The 26,750-nt window shown below is 39.3% G+C and overlaps 4 protein-coding genes across 5 annotated transcripts; 2 read left to right on the forward strand and 2 right to left on the reverse strand.

Annotated features, from left to right (window-relative positions):
• Window positions 1-497: 497 nt before the first annotated feature.
• On the forward strand, window positions 498-17,713 carry LOC145224811 (FERM, ARHGEF and pleckstrin domain-containing protein 1-like). 2 transcript variants are annotated; one of them, XM_080091395.1, is made up of 22 exons: window positions 498-678; window positions 2,628-2,775; window positions 2,940-3,116; window positions 3,269-3,404; window positions 3,575-3,722; window positions 3,928-4,023; window positions 4,183-4,349; window positions 4,616-4,769; window positions 5,136-5,229; window positions 5,509-5,721; window positions 8,842-8,964; window positions 9,493-9,656; window positions 11,543-11,632; window positions 12,718-12,945; window positions 13,069-13,255; window positions 13,840-14,027; window positions 14,247-14,405; window positions 14,787-14,976; window positions 15,235-15,410; window positions 15,512-15,619; window positions 15,861-16,012; window positions 16,390-17,713. In XM_080091395.1, the coding sequence occupies exons 1-22, from the start codon at window positions 610-612 to the stop codon at window positions 16,472-16,474; spliced, it is 3,252 nt and encodes a 1,083-aa protein (XP_079947521.1). In that variant the 5' UTR covers window positions 498-609; the 3' UTR covers window positions 16,475-17,713. The 2 variants fall into 2 exon arrangements, with proteins under 2 accessions (XP_079947521.1, XP_079947522.1); XM_080091396.1 differs by lacking the exon at window positions 498-678 and adding an exon at window positions 1,733-2,211.
• Window positions 17,714-17,822: 109 nt separating this feature from the next.
• Window positions 17,823-20,031, reverse strand: LOC145224815 (uncharacterized). The gene is made up of 3 exons (XM_080091401.1): window positions 19,212-20,031; window positions 18,944-19,102; window positions 17,823-18,330 (listed from the first exon to the last, which is right to left on the reverse strand). Exons 1-3 carry the CDS (start codon window positions 19,408-19,410, stop codon window positions 18,089-18,091), a joined length of 600 nt encoding a protein of 199 aa, XP_079947527.1. The 5' UTR covers window positions 19,411-20,031; the 3' UTR covers window positions 17,823-18,088.
• Window positions 20,032-20,102: 71 nt separating this feature from the next.
• LOC145224814 (replication factor C subunit 4-like) lies at window positions 20,103-23,087 on the reverse strand. Its single transcript, XM_080091400.1, has 10 exons — window positions 22,868-23,087; window positions 22,550-22,628; window positions 22,385-22,481; window positions 22,220-22,322; window positions 22,016-22,159; window positions 21,574-21,694; window positions 21,381-21,506; window positions 21,204-21,309; window positions 21,052-21,143; window positions 20,103-20,676 (listed from the first exon to the last, which is right to left on the reverse strand). Exons 1-10 carry the CDS (start codon window positions 22,969-22,971, stop codon window positions 20,587-20,589), a joined length of 1,062 nt encoding a protein of 353 aa, XP_079947526.1. The 5' UTR covers window positions 22,972-23,087; the 3' UTR covers window positions 20,103-20,586.
• A 144-nt stretch (window positions 23,088-23,231) lies between these two features.
• On the forward strand, window positions 23,232-26,187 carry LOC145224813 (glucoside xylosyltransferase 2-like). Its single transcript, XM_080091399.1, has 7 exons — window positions 23,232-23,559; window positions 23,883-24,053; window positions 24,120-24,347; window positions 24,404-24,518; window positions 24,598-24,766; window positions 24,850-25,061; window positions 25,281-26,187. The coding sequence occupies exons 1-7, from the start codon at window positions 23,456-23,458 to the stop codon at window positions 25,404-25,406; spliced, it is 1,125 nt and encodes a 374-aa protein (XP_079947525.1). The 5' UTR covers window positions 23,232-23,455; the 3' UTR covers window positions 25,407-26,187.
• The last annotated feature ends 563 nt before the right edge of the window (window positions 26,188-26,750 follow it).

The raw sequence follows: 26,750 nt of genomic DNA on the forward strand, positions 1-26,750 counted from the left end.
CTTCTTTTTTCTGAGTTTATGTAACACTTTTCACGAGTCACACTTCTGTGAATAATATGTTGTGTTTTAAACATATGAAGTATATGTCACATAGAACTTATTCTAAAATTTTTGTTGCATCTGTTGTGTTATTAGTTCTTTGATCCTTATACTAAGCAATGTTTGATTAACTGAATGTTAATATATTTATGAAAGTTTCAGGGATGCCAATTTTTTGTTAAAAGAAAATAAAAGTTGTGGTTTAGGTCTATTTAGAATTTATGTAGTTACAATTTGTTGACTTTTGCTGTATTAAATTCTTTAAAGAGAATGAAATATATCTCTAATTGTTGTGATTGTCTCTACCATTGATCATCACAGGATGCAGTAACTTGATATTTAGGTTTTAACTTATGACCTTTTTTGAGTACTGTTTGATTCAGTAACGTGTTAAGAGTTACAGTTTGGTTTGTTGCGAACATCTGTCAACTTTATGCCTACTGCAATTAATACATATCTTCATACCTTATTGTGGCAGATAAATAGGATTAAAAAAAATTGTTAACAAAGCATTTATCGGTTTATATGATTTGATTTTACTGGAATTATCGTGCCAGATAGAGCACAACTATGGCACCGAGCATGGCGACAGCTCGTGTAAAAATGCTGGACAACTCCATTCACACCTATGACGTTAAAGTAAGTTGAACTATTCAAAAATTCCTACTTGTGATTTTATATAGTGCCTTACAATATAAATTATAATAAGGTAGCTATCTAACCAAATGCTCCTGCTCCTGCATTTGTGTTGTGTACAGGTAGAAAGTATTTTTGGTGTTAAGTGAAATTTGTCGCAAATGTTTGAATGCATCTGCAGAAAAACACACATATTAAGTCGTCGACTTTGTTTTTGCAAATCTGAGTCTATTAATTTTGTTATTCGGTTTTCGGAACACTGTTCATTAATTGTAAGCAGTAGAGTGCTATGAATTGCATAGTACATGAATTTTTACCCTATTTAAGTTGTGGTAGCTGTATAAGATATACAACATTAATGTGTATTTATTTAATTTAAATGTAGACCTAACTTGTTTCAGTGTTTTTATTTTGCGGTTAAGAGTCAGGTTAACAAGGGTTAAGTATTTTATGATTTGCTGGCAACACTATCACACTGTGTGTGTCAATAGTATCGTGAAATACCACACATTTTCCATTTGCTAAAATGCTGTATTTTACCTGTGGCTGTAGCACTAATGTACAAAGTGTCTGTCTAACTTTTAAACTAAGTGTTTAACATATTGTATTGTAAAATTCAATGTCCAAGTATATCAGAGTTCTTAGGAGTTTTATGAATTCATTCATCCAATGTATTATGACAATAGTGTAGGTTTTCTAATCGTTTTGATAGGAGAAACAGCACATGCCTGTTTCCTTACAGACAGGATATAATTGCGGGGTAGGTTTTGTAGTCGGCGCGGTACATGTGTGCGCAGTAATTCGTCCTTCGTGCAGTGCGCTAACCGAAACATCATAATTGCTTTTGAAAAGGCTCTTGTTTGCCTACGACAAACGAAAACGTCTTTCGTCAGCTGGATCCCGTTACGTCGCTATTGAATACGAATCGCGCCCGCCTGGCACTGGCTGCTCGCCGTGCGAGGAAAAGACAATGCCGCCTTGGCTTAAAGTAAATAGAGATGGCGCACTGCATGGACGGGGTTCGCTCTTTCTGTGGCATTCAGTCACATAAAATGTGGCATTCGGGTGTGACGTCAGCCGACCGACTTTTGTGACAAAGTTTGTAGGCAAAACACACACCACTTTATTCGCACTACTTTTCGAATTGCCCGGCGCATAACACGCCCGATGTGCGATTTTCCGGATTTTGCACGTCTGTTCCACGCTTGACCAACAGCTGAAATGGACGTTGTTCATCGTCACCACGCACTAAAGTCACGCGATAAGCAGCATGCAGCAGCGATGCGTGAAATTAAATCTGCTTAGTCAGCAATTTCATTCGACCCTTTGCCATTAACTACAGTTGCTAACTGTGCTTTGATGTTGACATATTGGTTTGGCAGTTGATGTCACTTGCCACATGGAATGAATTTCTGTTTCATCTTAGGAGCTGCTAGCTGACTGTTATACTGATACCCTGCAGTGCCTTGCAGACAGCTTTCAGCGAATTTGGAGTCTATTGTATTGTCTTTGAAATCGATTACTACACAGCAGGAAGTAATTCACTTCCTATTTCTCACTTAATATGTAATTTACTACCCACCATCTTTTTGTCATTGCTTCACAAAGGGAGAGTGTAGTCATATTAACACTAAACCTCCTCCTTCTGTGTTTCTTTTATTAATTCTCATATTTTGACATTGCAAAGCTGCTCCTATTCTTTCCCCCTCTATAGAAACTTTTTTGCTGGAAATACCTTGAATTGGCTTGAATTATTTTTATAAATTGTGCATCCTTCGTATTGCTGTCTTTTGAAATATCAAAAGTTTGTTAAATTATAGATCTGGGCTACATTGCTACTTCTTGCTTAGGGTTTCTTGGCCATTTTTTGTGGTCCCCAGTTGCTATCTGTTCCGTATTTGTGTATATTTTGCTGGTTTATCCTGTGTTAATCAGATTTGTTTTATTTGAAGGTCAAAAACTTTGGGACAGTGCTTCTTCGAGCAGTGATGGAAGACCTTAACTTGCTTGAAGCAGATTATTTTGGAATCCAGTACAAAGATAGGGAGGGAAACCTTGTTTATCTTGATCCCCTAAAGAAAATAAAAAGTCAGATAAAAAGTAAGTACATCAATCTTACTGTATGGGGTTTACTTCTGTTGTCTTACTAAATGTGCAATGTAAATATACTTTCTCCAAGACAATGTTTTGAGAGTTTAACCTTGTTTGGAAAAGTGTCTTGTTTGAATCTAAGCATAATTTTATTGCATTTCTTTCTATTACAGATATCAACAACACTGTCCTGCAGTTTGTAGTCAAGTTTTTTCCTCCAGACCCTGGTCAATTACAGGAAGAATACACAAGATACCTGTTTGCTCTGCAAGTCAAACAAGATATATCAGCAGGACTGTTGCCCAGCAGCGATCAAACAATGATCAGCATGGCTTCTTATATGGCCCAAGGTATTTTACTACAAATATAAGAAACCGCTGTATAAGTTTAAAGCATTCTTCGTCAGTCTTTTGGGTGTAATAAAAAAATTTCAACATGAATTCAGTTACCATTTAAACTGAATTATATGGAAGGTGTTAATTAAAGTTCTTTTGCTTTCCAGCGGACTTTGGGGACTGGAACTCCTCAGATTGCTCTGATCCATCATACTTACGAGATATCAATCTTTTACCGCCAACTGTCAATCCTAATGACCAAGAACTTTTGATAAACATTTCAGAAACTCACAGACAGAAAATGTAAACCATGCTGACATTCCTATGTTTATTTTTGCTCGATAACAGTTTTGCAGTTTCTGAAGATACTGTAAAAAAGAGTAAAGTATATCAGACAAAATTGTTAAAAATGCTTGTGTCTGCATTTGCTACACTGGCCCTTTTCTCACAATTTTTTTGTTTTGTGTTTTTAGGGGAAAATCTCCAGCAGATGCTGATTTCCAACTTTTGGACATTGCCAGACACCTTGAACACTACGGTTTAAGGTTACACACAGCTAAAGATCAAGAAAACACTGAAATAAGCCTTGCAGTGGCCAACATGGGGGTGGTTGTTTTCAGGGCAAGTTTCTCATTTGTTTTTCTTTCACATAACAGTACAATAAACCACAAACTGTATGGTGGCCTTGTCTGCTATTGTGTGCTTTGAAAACTGAATAAAGGGGTGACATCCAGGGTCAATGGTGCTTGTAAAAGCAGCTTAATTGCTCTGTATGCCCAGTAAGTGTGCTTGGAAGACTCACTTGTTGCTTTTGATTATGTTTTAGGGAAATGCCAAAATCAACACATTCAATTGGGCAAGGATAAGAAAACTTAGCTTCAAGAAGAAAAGATTTCTGATCAAACTCAGGACTGAAGCAAATGTAAGTAGAATTTGCACTGTTGATATTGTGTGACTCATACCTAAATATAACAATACTGCAAATGCATTGTGAAGGATATGTTTTGTGTAACTTAATCACCACATTTCTTTAGCTTTTTGTGTAAAACATTTCAAACATATTTTGGTGTTTCATGTTTAGACCAACAATGTTGGGGACATCCTTGTGTTTGTGATGGCATCACGAAATACATGCAAGAACTTTTGGAGGCACTGCATCGAATATCATGCCTTCTTTAGACTGGAAATTCATCCTGAAAGAAAACCCCAACCAATGATATTAAAGCGAGGTTCAACCTTTCGTTATAGGTAGGAAAAACTCATTTTTCTAATTTCCTGTCATAAAAACAGTTCCTCTCTTGCACGGTTTATACACTTTTATTGTTATAAAACACAGAAAAAAAGTATAAATTTTGGGTCAAAATTTGAGAACAACTTTGAATGTAGAACCATAATACATACCAAAACATCAAAAATTAAACTCTTTTATGACAAATCGGGTGAAATACTCCTGAATGGGATAAAAAGAAACTGGAATACTATTAACTGCAACTTCAAGTTTCTTTTTTGTTCAGTGGTAAAACTCAGAAGCAACTACATGAGTTGGTCCGCAACAGCAATTTCCGAAGGACAGCATTTGTTCGAATGTCCAGTCGAAAACCTGGAGCTAAACCGAAGAGGCACTCGTTTGATGCCACTCCTTCTTTCAGGCCGCCAGTTGTGGAAAATGTGAGTTGTCTTGGAACATGATGAGTCATCATTGATGACTAATGTGTGGGTTGGCAAACTGTGCCATTAGATCGAGACAATTCGATTACTAATTATTACCTTTGGGGGCACCACTGTATTTATAGACATACTTGTGGTGCATATAGATTAATGGGTCTGCACTTTAACTTTGGAATGTATGTGTGAATAAAATAAAGTGATTAAATACAGAAATTGCACCAATATGGTCATGTTTTTGCATTCTATTGCATTTCTTATTGCACAAGTCAAAAATTTCCATAAAAAAGTGAAAAGCTATTCATAAATAAAAACGTTGTTTCCAGTTATGTTGCTTGAGCTTTAAATTTGTTTAACTTCATGCTACAGGGTTCAAAAGTGGAAGTAATGACACATGAAGCAAATGTGGATATACCAAGTCCTATTTCACACCACAGTGAACCGCGAGAGCATCACATTCCTGGTAAGTTCATGCTGCTGCAAAGACCAGTTAGATATTATGCTTTATTCTTCACATGGGGGTTTCAATATTTAACCGATTTATCACCTTTGGTTTAACCTCATTGAAACGAACATAAGAGCGTATCGTTAGTCTGTGGGCGCCATAACATCAATTATAACCAGTACGCGCGGTAGTTCAGCCCGGGCTCAGCGCCAACCCCTTGCCGGGTGTGAGACACAAGTGGGTTTGACAACAAAACAAAGCTCTCCAAGCCCCACTCACGCGTCAACTCATCCACAGAATACTCAGGCGTATCGCCCACCGACGACCACGCATCAGACGAGGGACAGAAGCCGCCGTCTCCCTACGAAACACCACACGATCCACCACCTACGTCCCAACAGAGCCCGTCATACATGGCCGCCCAAGCGTGGCAGGTCGAGAGCGAGCATCTCCACAGCAGCGTGGCAAGCTCTCATGCAGAACCGCGCGACCGACACGCGGAGGAGCAAGGTAACACTTCTGAGGAGTTGCATGCTGAAGACACTGACCCGAACAATAGCGTGTGTGTTGTTGATTGTAAGGGCGCTAAGTTGCAGAGCCCCGACCTGTTAAGAAACGTAACTTGTGCTACTGCTGCGAGTCCGCCGACCCGCACAAATGACAACCGTGTCGCGTACGCAGCGTTGCCGTCGCCGGTATTACCGCACATCAGCCAAACCATATTTAGCATCGAAAGTGTGAGCAGTTCAAGCAAGTCGAGTATCAGTAGATCAAGCACAGGCCGATCGAGCAATAGTCTCAGGTCCAGAAGCCAGCAGCCACTGCCCCCTCCTCCACCACCACCCGAAGTTGATGACGTGATCGTGAAACCACCTCCGTTGCCCCCGAAGTCGTTCAAAGTAGCCACACCGAAGCAACGACCTCGCATCACTTTAGCTCCGAATCATGATCACAGCAATATTGACAGCAGCACCGACGAACTGTGCGACCGAGACTCAAGCACTGAGCTTTTGTCGAACCGACCACTCAGAGAGCTAGCAAAGAACGAACATGCTATGAGCCTATCGGAAAGCGAAATTAGCATTCCAGGTATGGGCGGCGGAGTACGACGCACCCCGAGTCAATATGCTGCCATGGAGAAGAAAATGATCAAAGCCGGATTTTACGCGGCGCCTTCGAAGCCTCCGATTCCGCCGTCAGTTAAGGAGAACGCCGATCTCGATGACATTGATCGCGCGCTCAATGAGCTCGATGCCGCCACACGCAGTCTTCAATATATCGACTCTGATGGAGATAATACAACATCAAGCGGCTTGAACGACAGCAACAACGGAATGTATGGCGTAGTGGCTGAATCGGACAGTGAAGTCTCACTACATCGCACTCCTACCAACTCTGCTTCATTCGACCCTACGCTTATGACGCCTATAGCCATGAACTTTAACGACCGATACGCGGGGCCTGATTACGGCAGCACCGACGCGCTTTCGTCTTTTGCCGTCGAAATGGAAGCATCATTTGACCGAATTCGTCAGTCGATGTCCACGGATGGACTGAACACCGATTCAAAACCTGTGAAAAACGGCCCGCTTCTTACTAGCAGCATGGATGTTCTGTCGATGGGAGACGTTCAGTCTTTGCATGAGCGAACCACCGATATGTCGATGTTGTCCCGATGCGGTGCCAATCCAAACAATAACAACAGCTGTAGAGGAACGCCGGCAAACGGCGGAGTGTGGGTCAACAGACATACGATGGATATTTGAAAAGACCTTTAAGACTGTGGTATATGGGAGGTGAAATTTGAAAGTTCATGCGGAAAGTTCAACACCGACAACAGAGCTAAGACGTGGATTATTTGAGAGACTTCAGTTTTACACTGATTGAAATAAACTCCAGAGCAAGCGTTTTTTATGGGACCTTGACAGCATGTCTCCACAAACTTAAACACATTACGGTAAACGTTTTGCCTGACCCGGTTTGACGCCTTAATTCTGATTGGTGTACTCACAATAACCTATCCCTTGCATGACAATCACAACTAACTATTCCTGCTTCTAATGCGAACTAACGTAATTAACGAACGCCATAATTCAGGGTGTGGTTTTAGGTCCGACAATTCACATGCATCGCCACTGGGCTTTTTCCAAGGCTCAATTACCCGCTGTAAGCAACTTTAAGGCGTGGCTGTAAGATTAAGAGTGCTTTTCTATGGAGTGCCCTTATCTGTAACCCCCAATAAAACATGTAATGAGGCTATATTCGCATTAAAGGACTTCTGCGTTGTAATGCTGTTAGAATAAAAATGTCAGAAGTAGTCCTAAACTTACTTTTGCCAATTAATATGCCATTGAGTCTGTTACATTAGAAAGTGATTTTGTTGCGAACTAGGGTGCATGACGGTTTAAAAAAAGACGTACTACATCACACACTGTTGTCATTTGTGTCTGGCGACTTCGCTTTGTCCCTTATGTTTGCTTGTCGGCTGGTTTGTCGCCATACCGTGAAAAAGTTCGCGTTTTTCACCTATTTCTTCATTTTCGCCTTGACTTAAGCAATATGCCAAAGTGCATACAAATTTATCACTAAGTTTTTTTGTACGCCATAGGACATTGTGAAGCGTTTGTGTGATATTTATTAAACCCTTGAAGTTTGTGAAATTCCCTAACAAGGTTTGTGTTTTTTTCATTTCTACAACATTGTTTGATTGTTTTGAGTTTACCTTCATCGTGTTTATGGCGAACAACTGTTTGATGCCAGTAAGCTACTGCTGGGCCAAACTTAATTAAAGCAAATAAATTAATGTAGCATTTAGAAAACCTTACCTTGCAACCGAATGTCGTTGTTTTTTCCCTACTTTTATTTTTTTTTTTCAAATGGAACCCCGGTCGTTTTTTTTTTTCACTACAAATTTTGAAAGTTGCCGTTTGACAAAAATGATTTTTATTTAAAGTTTTCTGTGGAGCTTTATATTATTCAGACATGTTGGTGCCAAATGCCTCAAAACGCTCCAACCTGCCAACATCGTGGGCAATTGCTAGGCTTAAAATAGCTGTGTTACTGTATTGAAAACGTTTTTGCTGATGTTTTTTTGCGAACGCGACTGGTGGAAATAAATTGAACGAGTGTGTGAGTTAACTTGAATGGTTATCTTTTCATGAGCTATAGACAGCTTCTGCCTTCTGCGCATGGAAGGTACGCGACGCGGTTGTCAATTGTCGATAAGATTATTCGTTGTTACCGAAAGTTGATTATTATTGTCAAAAATGGTTATCACTTTTGTGACAGATGTATTTCTGGAATTGCTTTAAACATCTGTACCGGAGTTTGCAAAATGTAATTATGTAGCAAACATGTAACCTACCAAACTAAATCAATACCACACATCACATTGGAAAAGGTTTAGCTGACCTTTGCCACATAAAAACCCACTACCGGACGTTACTATAATCATTTCCATAATCCAACGCGGGTGGTGGTTGAAAACCAAAGCACTCCAGCACAGTAGTAGCCTGTTTTCCACGCCGTTAATGCGGCTTTATATAATGCACCACTAATCCACTCTGGCCGAACCGGACTTGAATGTGTTCAAAAACGTCAATAAGCTCTTGTGTTTCGCCGGACGTGCAGCCGCTGGACAGCCCTCACTGCCTGAGCATGGGGAAATGGCAAAGGACCGACAACCGTCCACATCGCAAGGCGCAATTGAAGATGAGCAGCCAGCTGTGCCCTCGCCTGTCCATCTCCACTCAGGTAACGTAAACACTACACTCGCCTCCTTCGCATACTTTACCTGCCGCCGTACGCGCTTTTCGCTTTTCCGAAAATTTTCCGGGTGTCTCTTCGTTAGGAGAAGGCCGTTTTTGGTGAAGCGCGCCGGTCACGATTGCGTCATCGCTATTAATAGACACCTCGCGACCTGGGATAATGTTTTGTCAACTAACCCTGGGCGAGATATGAAACTTGTGCAGGAAACCGTGGTTCGCTGACCAAAGTGTGAAAATACTTGCTTGTAACTTTATCTCCTGGCTTGCAACGCGCTTTTTCATTAAGTGATTGTTTTGTAAAAGTTGAATTCACCAGCACAGGCGATTTAAAAATTAAACCCAAAGGCGGCAAATGCCATTTTTAAGTAAGATTCACACTTTATAAAAGCTTACGTAAGCAATTCATCACGTGATAATACGGCCACCAAATTACCTACGATGCACCGAAACACATCCAAATAGCAAGGAAATTTCTGTTACATCTTCCGGTATGTTACACACTTTAAATTCACAGGTGGGGTACATGAAGTGTCCACAGCAACTCCCGACCTTACCACTGTTTCTGCGCTGTCCATGACCCCTAATCTGTCAACAGCCGCGTCTACACCATCCAATATCTCATCACAGGGTGTTCTCTCCACAAGGGACCTCAAGTCGACTTCATCACTGAGTGACACGGTATTTGTTGGGCATTTTTGCAGTCTTTTTGTTGGAATTACAAATCGCATTAAACAGCTATGTAGCTGTCCTTAGTTTGCAGAACACAAATAAAAAATCTTATGTAACTTGTTTTGCCACTTTTTGTGCAAACTAATGTCTTGCCCCATACCTCAGCAAACATAAATCATAAAAACGCGAATTCTAATCACCCCTCGTCAATTTTTGCCTGTCAAACCCGACATAGCGGTTTTGTTGCCTGTCTCCAATCGAGCAAATTGCTTTTGAATTAAGACTAATGTTCAGGGCGCCAAACCGGTTGCCTAAATGAGACTGTAAACTGCGTTTTTGTTTTTTCGGAAGTGTTTCTGTGGCATTGAAATTAGGGTTCGGGTTTTACAAACAGCACTCGCGTGACACAAACGACCGATTTCTCAAAAACTCGAGCCCGAAAGTGTCAGTCGCAGCCCGTAACATTTGCTTAGGCGGTTAGGGAAATCACGCTAAAAAGATAACAACTGAACGTGGTTATTTATGAGTTTTGCACGTACCTACGTCCTCCGCTGAAAAGCTGTTCCCGAGTACACTTAAGTTAAGCGGCATGATTTCTACAATAATTGAATAGAAAATAATAATTTCACATTTTGCCCTACAGTACTGTTCAATTTTTGGTTGTTTCAATTTACTATCGACTGTGCAAGGTTTAAATTGGTAGGTTATTTTGCTCTTATACGTCTTCCCACGTGCCTTGTGTTGGGTTGGGCTGTACTGTTTGGAAGCTTTTCGTGGAATGTCTATTTGCTTGCGACGCCAACCGCGCCGTCACGCGCCACATTGAAAACGTTGTTTCCATCCTGCCGCCAATCCGTTTCGATGAATTACGCTAACGTCGCAATAACGTAGAACTAATCTACGATTTATGCGCTGTGTAATATATTGCGCTCAGTGCTTTGTTGCGGGGCTTCCACGCAAAACTTGAATGCTCTTAATAGCCATTGACTTGGTTCCTTCCCACGCAGTGTGGTTAACTGACCGGACCGATGTTCTCACGAATCGGAAACACTTCAGCTTGTTTTGCTGAATAATAAAGCTTAATTTTCATGTAAAAAATGGATACAATGGGCCTGGAATGTGATTTTGAGTTGGCACTTATCGCTCAAATGGTAATTAATGGAGACTTGTTTCTGATTTCGTTAAGTCAATGTTTGATTCATTTATAGATTACAACGAATAACGCTACCTATACTTAACATATTAATATATTTGTGTTGGGTTATATATTTATTTTGCATGTTTGATGAAACAGTTATGTTTGTCAAAACTGCAGTGATATACTTCACTTTATTGGGTGCATTAAAATGGTCCAACAGTTGCTATGGTAATCAAGTTCGCATTTTCCGATTTGTTTCAAGAGCTTTTCCTCGAGTACCTGTGGTTATATCTTTCATACCCAGTCATGGACGGTTTTACAATACAGTTACCAGACCTGGGGTAGTAAATCATAACTTATTGCTGAAACAGCTGTGTCATTGGACCGGGCATTGTCGCCGCAAGACAGTATGTAAACTTTGCTTTTTGTGTCCAGCAGGGACTTTGCCCCCTTGTAGCTAGCAGTTTTATTGACCCACGTTTGCAAGAACAACGTGTCACATTGCAATACTCGAGGACTAAGTCATGTTAAATTACCACAGCATTTGTTGGACACCCAAAATAGTATTCTTTAGTATATCCTTTTAGGAGACATGATGAATAATAATAAATGCATGGGGTTTTTTATCCACTACCTGTCATATGGACTTGTTTGTTTTTGAATTGTGCATTATTTACTATGAACCCTGGTCCGACCAATTGTCCCAAACATGTCAAGTCTTTCTGCCCATGCTGCAATTTTGTTCTTATTTGTGCAGAGATACCCTTCTTCGCAAGCTTACTATATTGCCAAGGAGATTCTACAAACTGAAAGAACATACGTCAGTGATCTTGATGTCATCTACACGGTATGATTTCTATGATTTGACATAGCTCGTGTCGTGCGCAGGCTGCATTTGAATTATTCATGCAACTGAATTTTGTATTGCGCTCGTGGTACAATTAACTTCAAGTCTCGTTTAGCTATCGCAAAGCGTTTGACCTGAAAACTGTTAGCAGGAAATAGGAAATTTCAGTTTTAAAAAACGCCAAATCTGTCGCCGTATTTTATTATTTCACATGTGCATTTTGCTTTTACATTGATACTGTGACACTAAGCCAACATCACTTTGGTTCCCAAGCAGTTGCGTGGCCATTATGAGCCAGTTTCCTCTGTGGTTTATGCCCAGTCGTGGCATCGAACAGAACAGGTCGAGGCATGGCTTTACAGCCTGTTATTCCGGACATTTAGCTTTTATATTATAAGTTTGCTTTCTGTTCAAAGTATATCACTTTTTCACAATAATTGTTAACCCCCTTTTCACAAAGATTCAAGCCCAAAATTATGCATTTTGTGTATTCGCAATACGTTTATATAGACATCAGTCACTCGCAGTAGCATCTCTCATAATTTAAGCGTCACGCGCCATATAAGCATACGAGTTTCGCCGAAGCGAAAATCTGCGTGTGAAGTTAAAACCGCGACGAGAATCTTCGGCTCGCTGCGCGGGTTCACCGTCGGTTCGTACGAATTACTCTGTCTGTTTCCAGCAAGTTATGACTTATTGCCATAAGCAGTGATTTACCGCGTACAGGAGCCTGCGCGAAATACACCCCAAGGGCCTAAAACGACAAGACATTGCTTGCTCGCCATTTGGTCAAATCATTACGCTTGAACGCGAGCAAATCGAGTTAATTCCTCAGTGGTCACTTTGAAAATTCGACAATTTGTGGGCGACAAAACTGCAAAGTTGTTTTTTGTTTTCTTGCGGGTATTAAATTGAAACGCCGCACAAGGTTGTTAACATAATAAGGCACGACGGTTGCAATCGTTATGTTCAAATACAAAAGCATTTAATTTACACATACGACATTATACGACTTAAAACGAACATTGTTCATTAAGTCTCCCAACTAAATTGGCGGCTAAAAGCAATTTTTTGCGCATGCGCAGTGGTTTAAGGGCGCCATACAGAAGGACGGGGACGGCAACACCATGTTACCGGGCAACGTGGCAAACCAGCTGTTCGGAGACACCGGGTCCCTGCTCGACATCCATCAGCAGTTCCTTGACACCCTGGAGGCCCAACTCTCTATGTGGGAGGGGCGTGGCGGAGGCGGCGATCAGTCACGTGACCAAAATGTAGATGACGTGCTGTTGAATCACGTAACAGTGCTGAAGGTAGGCTTTTGTTGTTGGTTTGTTGTGCATCAAAAGTTTCTTGTGTGCTTTTAAAGCAGCCTGTCTTAGCTTGCTTCTCCGGTTAGAGAGCTTTGGCTTAACTGTATTTCGTTTTGAATGCAGAAGCATCTTCCTACGTTGGAAAATGGCGAAGTTTTGATCTCAGCATTAGAAGAGGTAGGGTTGTCCGAGCCTCGCTTCGAGTACATCTACCGCGAATTCGAAATACAGAAGGTCTGCTACCTTCCGTTCAACGCCTTCCTACTCAAGCCCATGCAAAGGATCGTCCACTACAAGACCATCTTTGAACGTAGGTTTACTTTAAACCAGTGGTTCCCAACCGGGGAAAAATTCCTCCCTCGGGAGGAATTTTATGAGTTCAGGGGAGGAATTTCAAAAAAACTGTAAAAAAATACATTGGAAATGTTACAGAATATTTTTGTACATACATTAGGGATGCCCATTATAATTTGGATCCGGTTTACATTTGGAAACGGTTGTAAATGATTCTAAAATGGACATCCCTAATTATAATTATGGTCTATTTCAAATAGCTATAATTTTTTATGTTATATTTGTTTTTCGTCTTATGGGGAGGAATAAATAGTTCGAAAATTGGCAAAGGGAGGAATGTAACAAAGAGGTTGGGAACCACTGCTTTAAACCGTAATCTAACATTTTGTGAAGCAGGTATGTCTGCTCTGTACCAGGCTATCTATTTGTAACCCAAGCAATGGACTGAAACGTTTTCGTTTCAACACAAACTGCTTCATTCGGTTAAATACGTATTTCAGTCTTCGGACTGTCGTCTGATTGTCGTAAAGTAGTAATAAAAAAATACGTATTTTAAAGCCTTCAGTAGTTTTCTAGACGGAAATTTCAATATCATTTCAGGTCTTCTGAATCACTACAGTCATGAGAGCTCACCCAGCGACCACAGCAAGCTCGAAACGGCACTTCAGGAAATGAGATCACTCGCTACTGCCACCCAGGAACGATTAAAAAAGGCGCTTCAACTTCAGAAGATGTCTCAGTTACGCCGGGATCTCATTGGTGTAGATTTCTTGTTGAAGCAAAGTCGGGTAAAAACACAAATTTAACTTGGATTAAGCTGATAACGAGCACACATGTTAATATTGGACCGATTTCTTTTTAACGAGCTGGCCAGTTGGTCCGAATCATACTCCATTTTGTGTCGTTTACAGATTATGATTCCTGGCTTGCGACCTTTGCTTGAGAATTTGTAATGTTTAAAACGCCAGAAACTTTGTGTTTAATAACTTAACGTTCTTTTTTCTTAGTCTTTCATTCGTGAAGGCAGCCTTTACAAATTGTCGCGCAAGGGATTCCAACAACGTCTCTTCTTTCTCTTCTCGGATTGCCTTTTGTACACCAGCAAGGGGGTGACTACCACGAACCAATTCAAAGTCCACGCCGAGATGCCATTAGCTGGAATGGTGGTACGTATTCCTTTGGTTTGCTTGATCCCAAATTTTTAGTTTACTTCCAACCCATCTTAACTCCTAAAATTTTGAAGACATTTGTCGCCTATTGTTATGGCTGCGTCTAAGCTGGACTGAAAGCTATCAAAAATAAAAATACTGTAGGGGTCTGCGTGTTAACAAGCCATGTTGAACAGTATGGCTGTGTAATGTGCGCTGTCCACACCAAAAAAATAAATATCGGACCTAATGAGTTTTATACATACAAATAAGTATAGGTTTATAGTCAAGTTGCGAGTGTTTTAGCGTAGCAAGCCTTGAAGTCCTTTTAGACGCCCACGTGATTAAAAATGGGCAGTTTGGAACAGTATAAAATCAAATATGCAATTTGATTGGTAGATTGAAATCAACGAGGGTGAGAGTGCTGTACCAAACTGCTTCAGTATTCTCTCCGCTTCGAAGACTGTGATTGTGGCAGCTGCCAACCAAGCAGAGATGGACAAATGGTTGGAAGACTTTGGTGTGGCGATCGCCAATGCCAACCGGGTTGTGACACCGTTTGAATCCCCACTTAGCAACAATGCACGCAGTAAGTCACGTGTCCTTGACTGTGGGGCTTTGTTACAAAATCTGTACAAATTTATGTGTACAAATGTGTGATAATCACTTACTATTTTAAGAGGGGTTCCGTTTTGTTTTATGTATCAAATCTTTAACACATGAAATACATACAAGTGATTGTACGTTTTCAAAACTACGTAATTGTTTTACCAAGTCACGAAATAGCTACCACCGCAGTTTAAAATATACAGAAAAGTATCTTGAGGTTAAAGTTTTAATTTTACAGGCTCAATGAGTCGATTGTCAATGGAACAATCATCAGAGGATGGAGATTGCTCGTCTGTACGAAGTTCCACTGAACGATTGAAGCAATTTAATCAGCAGCGCTCGAACGCGACCATGCATGTCTGTTGGCATCGCAACACAAGCGTAAGCTACGCCGACCACCTGGTGTCGCTCAAGGTACGTTTTTGACTGAGGCCAAGGGTTGCTTAAAGTTGCATTACTTTATGTTGGCAAAGTTGTAGAACATCATTGTAAATATGTTCTGTATGTGTCCACAGAACCAACTGAGCGGATATCTTCTGCGCAAGTTTAAGAATTCAAACGGTTGGCAAAAACTGTGGGTGACCTTTACAAACTTTTGCTTGTTCTTCTACAAATCGAACCAGGTGTGTAATCGTGTTTTTAACTGCATGTGTTCTTGTTGCAATTTGCAAACCACGAAGGTACGACAACTTCCACATATTAAATGTGGGCAGATAGTAATACTTTTTTTGCCACAGTAAAGTCATCTTTAAATGGAACCATCAAAAGTTACCTTTAAAATAATTCGTCTCAATTGTCATTGGGTTATATATATATTTTTCGAAAACCAATTAACTCAACGGACATTACACTTTTACACAACAGGACGAGTCACCGCTTGCAAGCCTTCCGTTGCTTGGTTACACGATTAACTCTCCATCTCCAGAGGACAACATCCGCAAGGATTACGTCTTCAAGCTTCAGTTCAAGACTCACGTCTACTTCTTCAGGGCTGAGAGCCTGTACACATACGACAGGTATGAATTCTCACCCTTCCGGTGAAGTATCGATTAGTTCACGAATGCTGTAAAATCGAGTCTAGATTTATGACAGCTTATTACTAACACTCAGTGACGCGTAACTTAGACAGTCTTGAAACCTGGTGGCCCGATTTACAATTCTGCTTTCCAGTGTTCCAGTGTGCTTTCCAGTAAGTCAAGTAAAAAAAAGATATTTAGCCGACAATTATTGACGCTTCACACAAAAGTTTGAGATTACACCCGTTTAATGTAACGTGCACTGCAAAGTACAAACAACATTAAGTATACAAGGGTGTTAACAATAAATACAGTTAATTTTAGCCAAAACCAAAATTTGTCTGTTTAATATTGACCACCAAATTTACAATTTTCAGATGGATTGAGGTAGTCAGCAGTGCCACGGTTGCGTCCCAGAGAACGCGGCTCTTCAGTCGTATGGACAGCAACCAGGCATACTAGGATCATGGAGTCCGATAGCCACTTTTTGCCAGCGCTGCGCAATATTGCAGCCTACAACCTTTTGCGTTTGATTTCTAGCCACCGATGTCGTTTTTACTTGATTTAAGCGATGAAGAGTAATCTTTTCTCGTGTTACTGCCCTATTGTCTTGGCACCATAGGGGAATGCCACTAGTTGAGTCCTGTCAAATATTACCGAACTATTTCTTTCCCTTTCAGTTTTCTCGAGCAGTCTACCAGCAGCACAGTCTAAATGTAATATAGAGCAATCATGTTGAGCCATGTAGCTGTGTGTTTTACGATCAAGGCAATATTAAAGTGAATGTGCACAATAACAAATTATCTCGCTTATTGAATTGCACCAATCCACCCAAGCTGAGCAGTCCGTCAATTTATTATTTTCGCATTTTTGTACCCACGTACGCCAATTGTTTACTTTTGACCCTAATACTTACACTTACCTAAACTTGGGTGCGTAAGGTTTAACAAAAAATACGGCACTAAAAAATCGTGTTGTACATTGAAAAATCCAATTAGGTCGAAACTGATAATCTAACAGACACAGTGGTTACGTCGATTTTTGTGCTTTTGCCTTACATATACCCGTTAGCAGCGCCGTGTGTTTGTGTTCATTGTCGAGTTGCAGGCAGCTTATGTGATTTCGCATGATATGCTTTTTGTTTTGTTCTTCCTGTCGAATCGCGTCGCCCATCGTCAACCAGATCTTGAATTGTGATTTAGCGTCAATCATTGGCTGATGTGGGGTTTGCTTTGAACGGATGATTTACGAATTGTATGCGAGCATATAAATTGAACATATAAACAGGTTTGGTTAACTGATTTGAAACCCTGGTTTCGTCGTGCGAATTTTTTTCTAAAACAAGACTTAAAATTTTCGCACAAAAAGCTTTTGCCCGTTGTTTATACTTTTGTAAATCTCAAAAAAAAAGTTGAAAAAAATCCACCCACTATTTCTTGCGACTGTTTTTCCTGAGAAACTATTGCTGTCGTCTTGTGTGATATGTGTGCAAAAACACCCCATAATTTTTTTATCGTGAAATGCCTTTAGTGCCCCCATGTGGTGGACCCGTTTTGTTTTCAGGTGCGTTTTTAACCCTCGTAGTTGCATGTGATAACAATAATTCACTTTGCGCCTTTTCGCGCTTCCGTGTGGCTCCAGCAATCGGTATGATTCAAGAAAGCGCCCATTTTCGTTCTTAATAAATTTTACGCTCAAAAAGGTCTGCTTGATGTGACCGTAGATTTTGAAGACTTTTTTTCAGTCGGCGAGTAAACGAACTTTTTAAGACAACTTAATGTTATTGTTGACGCTGTAAGCTCAACCAGTGGACATTGAAACAATTTTATTCAAAATAAGGAAAGCACAATTACATTAGAATATAAACAGGTTTAACTGATGAAGCCCACTGACGAAGGCATGAGCGTTTGTCGAAACGTTTGAACAATAAAGCATGTCGCTTTTTAGGTCTATTTGGGCCGCTATTTTTGTCATTAGACAATTACAATAATTTCTGTAAAAAATTGAGAAAGTAAAGTTGCGTTTCTTTTAAATTACCAACAAGAATATCGATGTACAAAGAAAAATGTGCCGCAGTCATTGGTTTTTGCCGAACAGCCTTTCCTGAACTCGCTTCTGATTGCTTCCTTCGAAGGACATTCCCGCTGAAAGAAGGAAAGCGCCACTTCCAATCCACGACAGCCACATGGAGTAACCATATCCTCCCAAATAGATGTACTCTACAATATCTTCTTTGATATTGGTAATGTAGCCTCGATCATTGATGCCTTGCGGAATCATGCAGCAATACACAGCAGCAGAAATCACAACCAAAGCGACTGTTGTGGAACAAAACAGCAAACGTTCTACATTTTACATCAGTGGTTCTCAAACTTTTTTATTGTCGGAGCCAAATGGTAATTTTTTAAGTGTGCAGGGAGCCGCAAAAAAACGAAAACTTGAGAAAATCACTAAACATTACTACCTTGAAAGCTAAAATAGCAATGTTTGGTGGTTTTCTGAGGTCTGGTGCGAGCCGCAAAATAAGTAGTTGGGAGCCGCATGTGGCTCCGAAAACCGAGTTTGAGAACCACTGTTTTACATCCTTCAGATTTATGGCGTAACAAATTTGAGAAGTTTCTAATTGCACACTATGGAGACATTTTTATTACGGCCTTTAACTAAGTTCCACTGCTTTGCACCATTAAGGCATCTTATGACCATATTTAATTGTCGTTGGTCCGTAATATCTCACAATTCGTGTTAATAAATGAGGCGAATAGGTAGTGGAGTTTAAATTGAACTTTGGTGTTGTCTTGCTTTTTCATGAAGCAGCAAGCATACACTGTATACATTTAACATTTATTTTGTATTTGTTTAAACTCTTTATCAGTATGGCCATACTGTACCTAATGATTTAGCAATTTATTTTAAAATCTTAAATCAACTCACAAGCTAGGAAGTAGTAGCACATAAGAATGTTGGTAAACTCGAACTTGTATTTCTTCTTTGCTAAAATACCGACATTTGTAAGTAGCCCTAGTCCCCCTATAATCATCGCAGCCATCATCAAAGCACGGACTGCCGTAAACCAGGAAGAGTAGAAGAAATCTGAAACAAACAAGAAAAATGCCTAAAAATGTTGAGTTCTATGCAAAAACCATGTACACATACTTATATTTAGCGTTCGTTACGTATACTTCTATATTTGCAGGCCTACCTCCGCTGTAGTCACCAGTTGAAGTCCAGGAATAAGATACTCCATTCTCATCGGTTAGTGTCCACAATCCAATCATTACTCCCCTCGCCACAGTCCATTCCGGTGTTGCCATACCAACCGCAGAAAGAACCAGGCCAAAAAATGCGACTACGAATGCCCACAGCAAAGGCGGTCTCGACACATCTTTCATGCCCAACATTTTGGTTTGCTAGACTACAATTAAGTCCAACACGACTACACAAGTATCACAACTGTTTCTGAAAATTAAAATTTATTCGTATTGTTTATTGTGCTTACTGCAACCATTCAATCATTACCATTTACAGTCACTACAGTCGTCAAAAGAAGGACATAACCTTTCACAATCTCAAAGAAAACTAATTAAGCCCAAGCAAACGAATGCCAAAACTGAACTGCTCCTTGTTCGAGCACCCACCCTTAGTCCTAATGTTTACCCTGTGGCAGGGCGAGATTGTGCAAGTTACACAATCCGACTAAACGTTAATTATTAAGCAGAACGACGTCAATTGCATACCATGTGTACATAAGCAGTCAGTACGCATACAACTTGATTTGATCACTTATGATCAAACACAAACAGCTTATTTCTTGACACATACTTTCCATGTTTTTTTGTAAACAGGGAGTACATCTATTATATTCGCTGGCGCCTTATCTAACACCACGACTTAAATTACATGCTTGCTGTGCGAGGTTGACTTTTGTAACTCGGTTCAGCACTTGTCAATCTATGAGATACAGGATACATCTAGAGGCGTTTTCTATACAATTGCATCTTTCATCTCCTTGCGTACACCGATTAGTTTCCACGACACCTCCAACGTAAAAACAAGGGAGCATGACTTGCGCAGCATAGTTATAAAACCGGGCTAGTAGTGTAGATTTATTTTCAAATCTCGCATATGGTTGAATGGGAGGACATTGCAATGGATAGAAAATGGCAGTGAAAAGGAGATAACCCACATAAAAGTATCGGTTTCGGCGACCGAGGCAGTTGGATGTGTTTTTCAAGTTAACGTTGGCCGTTTCAGGCAGTGGTGGGATTCAGCCGGTTCGGACCGGTTCTATAGAACCGTCTCACGAAATTTTATGAGATCAGCGAACCGGTACTGGGTACTGTCAATGGACTTTTTGTAACACAACCGACTGAAAAATATGACTTTTGTAATAGGGTGACCGGCTGACAAAAAATTTGAATCCCACCACTGGTTTCAGGTAATACAGCAATCGTAGCAGCGACCATTACAGGCGGTTTTTACAGCTACCATAAATCAAAAAAGCAAATAGAAAAAAGTTGTGTGTCAGCTCTTTTTGTAACATCACATTTGTGTGTGATGAACTGGAAGGGTTGTTTTCATGATGCAAGTTGTTGTTGAATGGTGGTAGAAAGGGCCATTAACTGAAGATATTCGTCTGCTCCATCGCATAAGCATTTATCCACAACCTGAAAGTGTATGGCAGTAATGGTAACAATCCTTTAAAACTTTAGCAGCGTCAAAAGCAAAAAGTTTTCACTTGGACTATAAAAAATTGTCAAATTTAGTTTTCTGAAAAAATCACTATCCTTTTTTTAGGAGTGTCGGGCCATTTGGGCTACCTAACCATTTGGCCCACAATCTGTTTTAATTCCAAATCATAACTTACTTGCTTCTGTATCATTTGCATTTTACAATTAAGATCACTGTAAATAATTGACAAGTGTTTGGGTGTGCACATTATAGCACGAGGTGATATGTGAACTCTGTACTGTACAACTTGCACTTTGTACTGCATAACTTGTTTTGATTTTAACATTTATATTGACACATTGCCAACTCACCGCAATTTTTTCCATGACAATGCTTTTTTTGTCATCAGTTAGTGTTGGCATGACAACAATCTCATCATGAAGTTGGGTCAAAACCTGGGTTGCTAAAGTACACAAAAACAGTGTTTTAACCAACTAATTCTAATCTGCACCATTGGCCATACCTGCATGCCCCTCTGCTATGATGTGGTTGACAGCTGCCTGTACTTTCTCATATGAATTGGATCTACAACTGCTAATAAGAGATGAAATGATCTCATCAGGCACTACCTGAAAATTTTATGTGTCGAAATGATGCTGGTTGTTTGATTGATATACATTCCAACCGAATGCCCACTTACTCCAGTTATTTCCAACACATCATTCCTGCTTATTCCTTCCTCTCCCTTTAGTCTGTGTGCAGTGTGAAGAAATGTCATACTTTTCCGTAAATCACCCTCAGAACATATAACAAGGCTGTCCATGGCCTGAAGGATATGTAGACATGATTTTACAAAAATTAAGATGACAGAAAATAAGCAGGCAATAACATACATCTTCAGAAATTTTGACACCTTCTTTCTCACAAACCATCATGAGTCTTTTTTTCTGGTCTTCTGTGGATAGTGGCTTGAATCGAAATTGTGAACACCGAGATGTTATTGGAGCAATAATTCTGAAAAAAATACAGGTTACCAGCAAGGTTAGTTGAAAGTACATTTAGAAAAAGTTTCATTGCAATGTGATATAAAATTTAGGCAAAAAAAGTCACTTCAGCAATAAAAATACTTGATCCTTGGAATTTGACAGTTTTATATTTAAAACCGTTACAGTTTGTAACCAAAATAATATGCTTTGCAACAGAAAGTGTATTTTGACAACAAGATTATGAGCTGCAGCAAATGTTTATCTGCTTTATTTTTTGCTGTCCATTGGGCATATGACAGAAGTACTTCTTTACTCTTGGAAATGAAATATGTAATATATACAGAAGCACCTGCTAAGGTAATTGCAAATAAGACAGAATCGAGTTGTTTTGGTTTGTTTTTCCATGGTTCTCCTCAATGCCTCCTGAGCTGCTTTTGTCATTGAATCAGCCTCATCAAGAATAATAATCTTGTAAGGGGGACACTTTTTGCCACTAAATACAATAAAATAGTAAGGAACTTATGGTTGTTACACATAGCACTGAAATATTTACGCTGATCTGTATGTGTTAGCTGTCAGTTGGGCAAACTTTTTTACTTTTTCTCGAATTACATCAATTCCTCTTTCATCTGAGGCGTTGAGTTCCAAAACTCTTTCTGTAGAAAATATTTTACTTCTACTGTAAACATATCACTCTGATCTCATTTCATGTTCATACCCTTATAGAGCTCTGGACCAAATAATTCATGGGAAAGGGCTAATATGGTGGAGGTTTTTCCTGTACCAGGAGGTCCGTAAAACAGTAAATTTGGAAGCTGAAAAATACTTGATAATAAGTATTACAACCATGCAATAACCAATACAAACTGAAACAAACACATACGTCTGCTCCTGTCAAACTTTTTCTAAGAACCGCAACAACTTCATCCTGGTGAGCGACATCATCCACAGACTTTGGCCGACTATAAAGAAAAATTATAGGTTGCAGTTGATTAACGGTGCTGGCTAACTAATAGGATATGTTTCTCAAGTCAGTTCTCAAACTGTGAAACAATAGAAAAGTTTTTGCAGTACCATGCACAAATCGTAACCTTGTGTCAAATTGCATTATTCAACCAAAATAACTATGATTGTTTAAAGTGAAGCATACTTAAGACGTATTAACAATGACTAAAATCATTTATCACTCTGATAAACTTACTATTTTTCAACCCAAGGTTTGTTTTTAGTTATCTCCTCCTTTTTAGGCTTTGGTTTTACGGGATTTTTGCCCAGACCACCACCTTGTTTCAAAAATGCTTGCATGGTGCGTAGCTCGGTTTAGCAGAAAAAAACAATGCAGCTTTACAGTAATAATATCTTTAAACACTATTTCTTTGAACAACTACGGACCGAGAGAAACCAATGAGCAAACTTCGCGCGAAACATGACCTTGCTCTCACAGGATTTGTTAGATGTCTATGTTAACTGTGGAATACGTGGTAAAATTTTGTTTCATTTACGTATTTTTGAAAAAACGGAAAAACTACGTACTTCATTGAGATTTTGCCTGATTGTTGGTGATAGTTGGGTTGTATGAACCATTGTTCACACTCTCTGTGGTATTAGATGCATCACTGAAAAATGATGACGTAATCGGTGTTTCCCCTCATTGAATCCACTCCATGTGGAAGTTGCTTGGCCACCGCGTCACTTGTTGCATTCTTCGCAGCAGGAGAGGGTACTTGCTGGAAGTTTTTAGGGGGCAGCGAGCAATTTCGAACGCATTTGATAACTATTTTCGTTTAATATGGGTAAAACCTATAAAAACTACATTGAATATGTCTTCATGGTCCTTTGCATTTGCCTTGTTTCTGGAACAGTAAACGGTGACGACAAACATCAAACTAATCAGTAAGTACATTTATGGTGATTTTTATTATAGTTGTATGTTAGACAACACAGTTCTAATGTTGCACACCTAACTTGAATTGTTTTCTTGCACTCTTTGACAGGAAAAGCATTCTAGAACAAGTGCAATCAGTGGTCCAAAAAGCTTATAATTCCGTCAAACAATTTGTGGGATATAGCTATCATAAATTTATTAAGTATGACGTAGAATGATGTTGTAGCATGAAGTAGATTTGAAATTTGGAAAACATTTTTTACCGATTTACCCTATTTACTTGTTTGAAAGTGTAAGATTTAAAGTTTAAAACTGGGCTTTCTTGTTTTAGAGATGTCTTTGGAAGAGATAATGCTATTCATGTGGCTGTAGTTGCTTGTGGAAATGATGACAGGGTTCTTGAAACCCTGGTAAACATAAAATCAATGGTAATTTTCACAAAGAAACCAATAAAATTTCACATTTTTACTGAGGATACTTTGAAGGATAAATTTTTACAAACGTTAGTCAATGTTTTTATCATTTCTAGTGTACCAAATATGTACTACAAACCTTCTTTTTATTCCAGTTTGGGAAGTTGGCCAGTCACAGTGCAATCAAAGTTTTCCTTTCAGCTACATTCAGTTACCTATCCAGAAGATGGAAATCAGCACCAATGGAAAAAACTGTTTAAACTTTGTGCTTCACAGCGACTTTTTCTACCTCACATTTTATCAGACATTGATTCCCTACTATATGTAGACACTGACATTTTGTTTATCAGCCCAGTTGAAGATATATGGAAGTTTTTCTCAAAGTAAAATAAAATTACTTTTATGTTTAAATTTTCGATAATACTTACACAATTTCTAGGTTTAACTCCACACAGTTTTCTGCAATGTCACCAGAGCATGAAAATAGAAACAGTGATTGGTACAGCAGGTTTGCAAGACATCCATACTATGGTGCCACTGGTATCAACTCTGGGGTAAGAAATGTGTATGCTGTCTCTTTTGTTCTGGTGATTATATTTTGTGCAACGTAACAGTGCTTGTTAATTTTCACAGGTTATGCTTATGAATATGACCCGATTAAGACAGATCAAGTTTAAAAATGATTTAAAACTTTTGGATCCATCCTGGAATGAAATGCTGCTGCCATTATACAAGAAATACAGACTCAACATCACATGGGGTGACCAAGATTTGCTCAATATCATTTTTCATTACAATCCTGGTAAATGAACCCTTGCAATATTCACTCATATCAAAAAAGCCCTGGGATTGAATCCTTGACACATTTTGTTGCTTTTTGTTAAGAAATGCTTTTTACGTTTCCTTGCAAATGGAACTACCGACCTGATCACTGTATGTACATGCCAATTTGCAAGAGTGCGAACCAAGAAGGTGTAAAAGTGCTTCATGGATGTAGAAGAGCTTTTCAGGAGGGAACTAAGTGGCCAACCTTTAGAGCAGTCTACAAAGCAATTGAAGACTACAATTTCAATGGTGATATATCAACAATTTTTGCGGTGAGATTTTGCATATCGTTGTGTATTTTGAGGTTTTTTATTTACTGTAAAAAATAGGACACATATACAGTATAATATGAACAAAATCAATATATTTTTCGTATTGTAGTTCACTAGTCATGTCATCAGAAATAGTCACAAAATGACAATCAGCACTGTTGTTATCAATCTAATTGTTTCATGTAATGTAGGTTTTATAAGTTTTGATTAATTATTCAGGCTGTGAAGACAAATCTTGAAGCACTTGATAAAACTCACTGCACCAAGAACTCATATACAATCCTTAACACCTTAAAAACTATGATACAACCAGAGGGAAACGAGAATTTACATGGAGAGCTCTGAACTTGTCAATAAACAACCATTGTGCCAGATTGGTAAAGGTTCATCACATGATGTGCCAGTGAAAACCCAAAATCATTTTGTTCCTCCTAAATTATAGTTTTGTTATTCATATAGTTTTATATCATCAAGTCTAATGTTATTCATCCATTGTTTTTTTTAGTGTAGATTCTCCGAGCTGTTCAACCGGGGTTCTGCGGAACCCTAGGGTTCCGCACAACCCTTGCAGGGGTTCCGTGAACTTTAAGGGTTGCACGGGGAGTAGCAATTCGAACACGAATGATTCATAGTATCATTGTTTCGAACAGCAATGCTCGCCTGTACAATATTGTTAACCTTTGTTACACCATTGGTCAATTGTGACGTAATAAATACAACCTTGTTACACTCTAGCTAAGTTGCGAGATTAATGTAGAAACGACATAACACGGCAATGCGTTTCAGTTAACCGTTTAATTCAAGTCAACCTTTGTGATGTGCTTTGGATGTTTATGCATCTTGTTTCTTTGATGTAGCCTACTTGTATTACATTCATTAAAATTATTTTATGGGGGTTCCGCAAAGTTTGACAAAATACCTTAAGGGTTCCGCGTCACTAAAAAGGTTGAAGAGCACTGGTGTAGATAGAAGCTATTTCTACGAAAATGTGCCTGGATTAACACTGTTTTGTGCTGTTGTTTTGACGACTTTGGTGTTTATTTTCTTAGAGTGTCTGGAAAACAGTACTTGCTTTACTACTGGTGAAACGTATGCTTAAAACGCGTTGAATAAAATCCACACTGTGCTTGTTTGTAGAGTGTTAAAATCGATATTCGATTTTATAAAGCACAAATAGATGAATGGGCCAATTGGTGATTGACGGTAAAATGCGTAAAAATAAGCGGATTATTTTTTGTGGTGGTGGTGGTGGTGGTTTTAACTGAAAACTTAATTTTGCTTCGAGCTTTGTGCTGCATAATGTTGTAAGTTGGAATTAACACTAATTTAATAAACAACAAGGGTTATCACACAACGAAATAAATAAATAACGTATTTTGCATTGCGAAACCCATTTGCATTTTGCCCAACGATAAATAATAATAATACAATCATGTTATTTCTGTATCGATCAATTAGCATGTAACACTGAATAGTTTTAGTATTTCGAACTAAAATCCACTGGCACCTAGCCACTTTTGTCTCAAGTCTTCCACAGCTAAATCGCAATACCCATGGCTCGTTAGGCCATCATCACCTTTCTCGTCATTTGTTCATATGCGTTGCATCAAGTGGCACACGATAGCAAAGTCAGGGTGGCAGCCACAGTCGTGATAATTAATGTAAAAAGGAGAGTGCACAGATGCTTCT

The sequence above is a fragment of the Phallusia mammillata genome, chromosome 4 (assembly GCF_965637545.1).
Source record: "Phallusia mammillata chromosome 4, kaPhaMamm4.hap1.1, whole genome shotgun sequence".
NCBI classification, from domain to species: domain Eukaryota; kingdom Metazoa; phylum Chordata; class Ascidiacea; order Phlebobranchia; family Ascidiidae; genus Phallusia; species Phallusia mammillata.

What these genes read in the sequence shown, in the direction of transcription:
- LOC145224811 (XM_080091395.1), top strand. Translation starts at nt 610, where the DNA reads ATGGCACCGAGCATGGCGACAGCTCGTGTAAAAATGCTGGACAACTCC. An exon ending in GCCTGTCCATCTCCACTCAG is followed by an intron (nt 8,965 to 9,492) that starts GTAACGTAAACA and finishes TTAAATTCACAG; the next exon opens with GTGGGGTACATGAAGTGTCC. An exon ending in ACCACCTGGTGTCGCTCAAG is followed by an intron (nt 15,411 to 15,511) that starts GTACGTTTTTGA and finishes ATGTGTCCACAG; the next exon opens with AACCAACTGAGCGGATATCT.
- LOC145224815 (XM_080091401.1), bottom strand. Translation starts at nt 19,410, where the DNA reads ATGTTGGGCATGAAAGATGTGTCGAGACCGCCTTTGCTGTGGGCATTC. An exon ending in AACTGGTGACTACAGCGGAG is followed by an intron (nt 19,103 to 19,211) that starts GTAGGCCTGCAA and finishes TGTTTGTTTCAG; the next exon opens with ATTTCTTCTACTCTTCCTGG. An exon ending in GTGCTACTACTTCCTAGCTT is followed by an intron (nt 18,331 to 18,943) that starts GTGAGTTGATTT and finishes GTTCCACAACAG; the next exon opens with TCGCTTTGGTTGTGATTTCT.
- LOC145224814 (XM_080091400.1), bottom strand. Translation starts at nt 22,971, where the DNA reads ATGCAAGCATTTTTGAAACAAGGTGGTGGTCTGGGCAAAAATCCCGTA. An exon ending in GCTAACACATACAGATCAGC is followed by an intron (nt 22,160 to 22,219) that starts GTAAATATTTCA and finishes TATTGTATTTAG; the next exon opens with TGGCAAAAAGTGTCCCCCTT. An exon ending in ATGTGTTGGAAATAACTGGA is followed by an intron (nt 21,310 to 21,380) that starts GTAAGTGGGCAT and finishes TAAAATTTTCAG; the next exon opens with GTAGTGCCTGATGAGATCAT.
- LOC145224813 (XM_080091399.1), top strand. Translation starts at nt 23,456, where the DNA reads ATGGGTAAAACCTATAAAAACTACATTGAATATGTCTTCATGGTCCTT. An exon ending in AAGGATAAATTTTTACAAAC is followed by an intron (nt 24,054 to 24,119) that starts GTTAGTCAATGT and finishes TTTTTATTCCAG; the next exon opens with TTTGGGAAGTTGGCCAGTCA. An exon ending in CCACTGGTATCAACTCTGGG is followed by an intron (nt 24,519 to 24,597) that starts GTAAGAAATGTG and finishes TAATTTTCACAG; the next exon opens with GTTATGCTTATGAATATGAC.